This window comes from Arachis ipaensis, chromosome B03, assembly GCF_000816755.2.
Source record: "Arachis ipaensis cultivar K30076 chromosome B03, Araip1.1, whole genome shotgun sequence".
Classification (NCBI taxonomy): domain Eukaryota; kingdom Viridiplantae; phylum Streptophyta; class Magnoliopsida; order Fabales; family Fabaceae; genus Arachis; species Arachis ipaensis.
In genome coordinates this window covers 120,047,713-120,054,319 of record NC_029787.2, presented here as the reverse complement: position 1 = coordinate 120,054,319, position 6,607 = coordinate 120,047,713, and the positions used below count along the sequence as shown (strand labels likewise).

Sequence of the window (6,607 nt, the reverse complement as noted above, 5' to 3'; positions counted from 1 at the left end):
GCTAATTATTTCAAAATAAAGAGATTTACAAGCATTTTTCCCCCCAAATAAAAGAACTCAACAAAATAAATCTGTAGAGACATGCATACTATTTCTTTCTTTTTCTTCTTCTCTTTTGATTGGTTCAAGTAGAACAAAGTTAAGTTACTACTATGGCTTTTCTATTATAAGCAACTAAGCATATCCATTTTCGGCAACATTTTCTATCTTGGATCTTCTAATTATAATGTATTTACTTTATTTATCTTGATTTGGATAAAATTGCCACCTTGACACAATCTCTCTCTGCCCCTCTATATATAATTAAACTAAACACCATTGAATGACTCTCACTCTCCGTTTTCAAAGGTGTCATCGTTAAATCTCATTCTCTAGTATCTTCTCTATCTGCAGCTATCTTGATTACTCATTTTGGTAATGCTTTTTCCTTTCACTCTTTCTCCTTCCTCCTTTCTCTACATTTACTATTGGTTTCTTCATTATTCATGTTTACACTTCATTGTTCATTATTGTCTAAATTAAAATAAATCTCTGAGATAATTATATCTCATGATCTACTTTCTGTTTCTGCAGTTAATTGGTTTGTTGATATTGGTGCATTTCATTGAGAAGGTGTATTCACTCCTTAGAGGAAAGAAAAAAGAGAAAAATGTGGTGACATTGTTGGAGTCTGATACTAACAATAAAAGTAGTATTAATATTAACAATTTTAATTACAATCATAATAATAATATTCCTCAGTTGAAGGCAAGGATGTTGGCTATTTTCAAAAGCAGTTTGGTTGATCCACCAAAAGAGCTCAACAGCCCTGCTTCAATGGATTCATCCACAAACTCTATGCTTCCCAATGAGATCCTTCACCATTTCTTGTCATCTGATCCTTCCAATGCTTTCTCCATGAATTTTGGAAATGATGCTCTTCTTGCTTATTCCCCATCAAAAAAGCCATCAGTTCATCATGGGTATGCATACACCTATCACTCAAAATTCAAAATGGTTAGAAACTAGTGAACGAAATTTATAAAAGAAAGAAACCCGTTTTGTGAATGGATTGGATCTAAAATTTCTGACCAATATTTATGTTCTCTGTGTATGCATATATTATTAAGAATGCTATTTACACATCAAAGCAAAAAAGAAAGGAACATTATATTATATTGACTAGTGAGATTGTATTTCTGATAGAAAGGTTTGTGACACAGAATGTTTTGTGGTTTGGACAATATATACTGTGCATTCATGGGAGGTCTGAACAACCTAAGCCAGCTCATAAAACAGTATAGACTATCAAAGGGAAGCAATGATGCCATGTTTACAATTGAAGCTTATAGGACACTACGTGATAGGGGTCCATACCCTGCTGATCAGGTTCTCAAAGAGCTTGATGGCAGTTTTGCATTTGTCATATATGATGACAAGAATGGAACAATTTTTGTTGCATCAGTAAGGACCCACCATTTTCTGAATGTCCATCTATAATGCACACAAATTAAATAATGTGTTTGTTTATGTTATTGGAGCAGGATTCAAATGGAGATATTGGACTCTTCTGGGGCATTGCAGCTGATGGATCTGTAGTTATTTCTGATAGCAAGGAGCTTATTAAAGCAAGCTGTGCTAAATCATTTGCACCATTTCCCTCTGGTTGGTATAATATGTTGAAATCAAGAGTTGTTGTATTCTACTTTGCACATACATGTGTGGAACAATAATTAATGTATGTATTTGGAATGGTGAATGCATGCAGGGTGCATGTTTCACAGTGGGCATGGACTGATGAGTTATGAGCATCCAAATAGGAAGCTGAAGGCAATGCCAAGGGTTGACAGTGAGGGGATCATGTGTGGGGCCACTTTCCTCGTTGACTCCCAATCAAGGAAGTCTATCATGCCACGTGTTGGAAGTGAAGCCAACTGGGCTGTCTGGGGCCCACAAGCCTAACTATTATTAATTAACCAATATAATCCAATACTCTTCTTCTTTTTAGACAAACATGTGTTTGAATTTGGTACTTTGCAGCATGATTCTGGTGTGACATTTTCTTTATATGGTAGATTTCTCAATTTGAACAGCAGCTACGAAAATGCATATATTAAAAGAATCAATAATATCTATATTACAGTATTTCTACTTGTTATTCTGAATAAAATTACTAACAAAAATTGAAACCTCTATTTAAATCCTTATTTAAAGCTATTCAGCTTAAAGAGAAATAGCAGTAAGAAAAAGAGAAAAATGAGGTTCCACGTCAGCAACGTTTAAACGGCACTTTGCCAAGGGATTAACGGGAATGTATGTGGAGTTTATGGGATTTAGTTGGTCATTTATTAGAGTGAGAAACTAAAATTTCAAAGAAAGTTTTAGGTATTTACTCGATTGAAAAATGCTTCTTTTCTGTGAACTTGCGTGTTACGTTAGTTTCTACTATAACATTTTTTTCTTTCTTCAACAAAACAATAACCGGATTAACACTTAAATTTGGGATACAATTTGAAACAAATTTGTATATTTTTCACATATGTATGTATATGAAATTTAAAACTAAATTGTTAGTTAATATTTTCAGATACATGCAGCACTTTGTTAATATATTATGCAATCTAAATTTAATTTATAATTTCGGTATATATAATCACTGTGATCTGTTAGAAAATACATTTGTTCCAAGTGTTATGCCATAACAACTTACTTATCCATATGCAAATTATAGTTTGCAAATGGCAGTGCCCTTCAGCATGTCCTTCGATGTCATAAACAATAAAATGAACTATACGTGTGTTAAGAGATATCTAAACTAGTATAGTGACCCATATTCTATTATCAGAAAAATCGTGATGTACACCATGTACAAGGAAGTAAGGAGTTACAGGAATTAAGGTTTTTAATGACATTGAAATAGGGGGGAAAAAGTAGTTCCTTTAACCTACAAAAGCAAGATCCCATCCCTTTCAAAAAATGCAACCTTGAACAAATTGTGGTTTGATGAAGAGGCTAGAGTTGTTGGCCATAGCTGGAATAGAATCTAAGCATAGGGGCATCATAGAGTCAGCAATGGAGGACATGGCTGATCTGACAAGATACCTACTGATGATACAAAACATGATTTTTGAAGTGCAGCTGACCAATGTTCCAGAAAGATTAAAAATGGCAATGACAACCACTTCCCATCCAAAATATTAATCCATGTTCACAAAAATCTGCAATGGTTCATTCAATATAAGTAAAGAATGTTATCCAAATTTTGGGGCGGAGACCCTAAGTCATTACAAGTAAAACTGTAACTGCCGACGAAATATAATCAAGTTGTAGAACTAACCTCTAAATCAGGGAGTGGTTCATAAGATTTCATCTCCTTAGAGTCAAACACTGTAATGCCCGAAATTCTCTGAATTCCAGTTTTAGTAGCTATGAGATTCTGCACAAGTCATGATTGCTAAAAGCATCAAACACCCAAGTATGTCACTGTAAATGAAGCATAAGTTGTAAATCCTTTCTTGCCCCCAATTAGTGTAAACTGTAAAGTCAACTACTTTTGTTTTTGTCACATCACCATCCAAAACCCTAAGTTATTTTGAAGGAGGGGAAAAATATCAGAGGTGCAACTAGTGATTTGTACAAAACACGTAATACTGGTAGTAATCATTATAAGCTAGTAGTTAAGAGAAAAAATGGATTTCATGAAAAATGAAAAATAGCTGAGAGTGAAGATAATGAAAGACCTTTTATAATAAAGTAGGCTAAAAGTGACTAAATTGTTCAGTAATATGATTTCAATACTATCTCCCCATAAATATCCGACAAATATAAGCAAAATTATTTAAATTCATACCAGGTGGATCTCTGTGGATCCTAAAGCCTCAACCTGTGGTACAACCTGTAGATCGACCCAAAGCCATAAGCTCAGACATAGTTAAATATTAGCAATTCTATGATCCAAACATAAGCTATGAATATGATACAACATACTTAAAATATAAGCACCATGTATCACAGATAAATATAGAGATAATACTGGCAATCAAAGGCACAGATGAAAGCAAACAAATACATTACCATTGATTGAAGGCCATTAATCATGACAGCTCTCTCTACATATGATCCATTGTCAGATAAGCTTACTTCAAATGGGCCTATCTCTCTATCTATTTGGTTTGTAAGGCTCAGTTTTAGCTGCAACAAATGAACATTCAACCTCAGCATCCATTTTTTTTGGGGGGAGGAAGTATAATAAAAGTTGGGCATGGTAATTGGTCAGAAGTTGCTATCTAATATTCACCAATACCTGCTCACTAAGAGAAAAACTACCAATGCCCAAAGAAACCTATATAATTTAAGCAGTAGTTTTCTATTTATATGACGAGTAGCATAATGAGCAAGACACCAAAGGACTACAAATTACCACAAATGGTCTTTGAAGGTTAATGATAGACGGAACCTCCACAACCTGCAACTCCATCTCCTTCTTTGTTGTTGGCTGCAAAGAAACAATTCCAAAGAGTAAGACATCTGTGTCGACTATCTAGCGTGTGCATGCTACATGTGTGAGGAAAACTCCTGGTGCATGAAGAGAAAAGATTAAAGAATATGATCATAATTTAGGAAATTGAAGGCATGCCCATGAATGACCCCTCATAGATTATATAGTTACATGAACACAAAGAAAATGCACTTACAGTCCCCAATATCTGCTGGGTCTGCAGGCGACCAGGTTCCCCCAAATTTGTTCTCCATGTTATCTGGAGCTTACCAAGAACATTACTTCCCTCAACCTTTAATTGAGCAGAACTGTCTGCTGATGATTTTAATTGATAGAGATAGTTGTAAATTCCTCCACCAGATCTAATCAATATTGGAGGCTTAAATGTCTCTCTGAAAGTTCAATTTGCCTCATAATTAATAATAAATGATAATAATGATCAATCAAAGAATAAAAATGGAAAATATATTTACCCTAGATGACCCTAGAAGTATTAGCGAAAATATTAGACAAATTTGATGTTTATTGACTTATGGAATGCTTCATGCAGAACAGTATGGATAATACTGACCTTATAAGACTTTCTCTCTCAGAATGATGCCCATCACCTTTAAGAGTTGCCGAAGTATAATTCTGTGCAGGTTCGAAATCGACTTGGTCCATGAAAAGGTTTGACTTTGTATGGTTTTCAATACAAGCTTCCAGAAAGGTAGTTTCCTGACACCCATCAAGACATAATTTGATGCACAAGTTTAGGTAGGGGTGAACACTTCAATTTACAGAGCTGACATATTTCCAGTCTCCATCGAAGATGAAAACATGGCATTCAGATTCACCTAATGCTGATAACATACAAAATATCATGGATATGCAAATCCAAAGTAGGGTATCTCAAAACAAGTGAATGCTTTTTCTGGAAAAGAAAACGGGTAGGGGAGGTGTTGTAATATTAACATTTTCAACATAACGATTTAACTACAATATTGTTGTGATTGGTTACTGCAGGTTTACAATGACAGGTGTTCATACGACTAGAAGCTAAGCAATGCACTTGGTGAGACTATAATGCTATTAAGGATTTTCTCGCTTGTGGTGAAGGTCATCTAAAATTTCATTATACTCTCCCATTATAAGAAGTTAAGAACATGGACATGCATAGAAGTAATACAAAATCCAATTATTCAAACAATGTAATCATTTTGATTTGACCAGGTTCAGTGAAATAAGATCAGCATTTTATCAAGGGAAGGATATTCACTTACAATTGAATAGAACACTCAAATTATCAACATACCTTGATAACACGGACCTGCAAAAAGATTTCCAACAAAAGCAGCAGTCATTTAAATGCCAGAAGAACAATCAGGAAGCATTTAATGACATGATTTCATTCATACACGACGAATACCATTTAACACGGAACAAGATTAATACCTTCGTCCTCACAGATAGTGGGTTAGCAACAATGAACTTGAAGAATTGGGGAAGGTATTTACGCTCACCATCACCATCGTTGTACAATGCGGTGCAGACCAGCCTAACAAGAGACCACAATCAAATCAATGAATAGATATCCCAAAGCAAACACATTCTGAAACAAGGGGAGTATATAGGGGAATTAGAACATACGTGTGAGGTCCAAGCTCCTTGACATCATGTTCCACTATAAAATCATAACGGCCACCGGCACGTATCGTTTCAACTGGAGATTTTGATGTGTCCAAAAGAAGAATCCTCTGTCTCTCTGTTTGAATCTCAGCCTGCCAGTCACAAACCGTTTCGAACAATTTCACTAAACTAAATCATCAATCGAATTAAGAATAGATTAAATTAAAGTAAAAACCCCGCAGATCAAGAGTGCAATAACGAAGGACCTTGATAATAATGTCACGGACTTCAAAAGTGGAGCTGTTGTTAATACTGATGTAGCTGCAGAATGTCTCTCCTAAGTAAATGGCACTGCAGGCAGCAATGAAATCCCAAGTTTCAGTGAGCGACTCGTGAGACGTGACATTGAATAGAGAAAATTTGAGAGAGAGAGTACCCGAAGGACTGAGGGAGGACGAGGAGCGCGGAGAGGCCCATGGCGTCGGAGGAGTGGTGGAGGAGGAAGCGGTAGCGGTAGTTGGG

General features: G+C 35.5%; 2 protein-coding genes across 2 annotated transcripts in view; one reads left to right on the top strand and one right to left on the bottom strand.

The window, feature by feature from the left end:
* On the top strand, positions 284–3,014 carry LOC107634638 (stem-specific protein TSJT1-like). The gene is made up of 5 exons (XM_016338059.2): positions 284–414; positions 574–962; positions 1,203–1,443; positions 1,524–1,644; positions 1,748–3,014. Exons 2-5 carry the CDS (start codon positions 754–756, stop codon positions 1,939–1,941), a joined length of 765 nt encoding a protein of 254 aa, XP_016193545.1. The 5' UTR covers positions 284–414; positions 574–753; the 3' UTR covers positions 1,942–3,014.
* Positions 2,791–6,607, bottom strand: part of LOC107633612 (trafficking protein particle complex subunit 13) — a 4,213-nt gene continuing 396 nt past the window's right edge. Inside the window, exons 1-12 of the mRNA XM_021119466.1 lie at positions 6,522–6,607; positions 6,352–6,436; positions 6,107–6,237; positions 5,912–6,014; positions 5,772–5,786; positions 5,049–5,194; positions 4,674–4,869; positions 4,400–4,474; positions 4,054–4,170; positions 3,830–3,874; positions 3,317–3,415; positions 2,791–3,197 (exon numbers count right to left, since the gene is read on the bottom strand). The exon at positions 6,522–6,607 is cut by the window's right edge and continues 396 nt beyond it. Coding sequence (XP_020975125.1) covers positions 3,177–3,197; positions 3,317–3,415; positions 3,830–3,874; positions 4,054–4,170; positions 4,400–4,474; positions 4,674–4,869; positions 5,049–5,194; positions 5,772–5,786; positions 5,912–6,014; positions 6,107–6,237; positions 6,352–6,436; positions 6,522–6,607 — 1,119 coding nt within the window. The 3' untranslated portion in view covers positions 2,791–3,176. The remainder of the gene's footprint in view (positions 3,198–3,316; positions 3,416–3,829; positions 3,875–4,053; positions 4,171–4,399; positions 4,475–4,673; positions 4,870–5,048; positions 5,195–5,771; positions 5,787–5,911; positions 6,015–6,106; positions 6,238–6,351; positions 6,437–6,521) is intronic.

Bases quoted from the DNA above. Each gene is read 5' to 3' on its own strand.
- LOC107634638 (XM_016338059.2), top strand. From the start codon at position 754: ATGTTGGCTATTTTCAAAAGCAGTTTGGTTGATCCACCAAAAGAGCTC. The intron at 963-1,202 runs GTATGCATACAC...TTTGTGACACAG, and splicing joins AAGCCATCAGTTCATCATGG to AATGTTTTGTGGTTTGGACA. The intron at 1,645-1,747 runs GTTGGTATAATA...GAATGCATGCAG, and splicing joins ATTTGCACCATTTCCCTCTG to GGTGCATGTTTCACAGTGGG.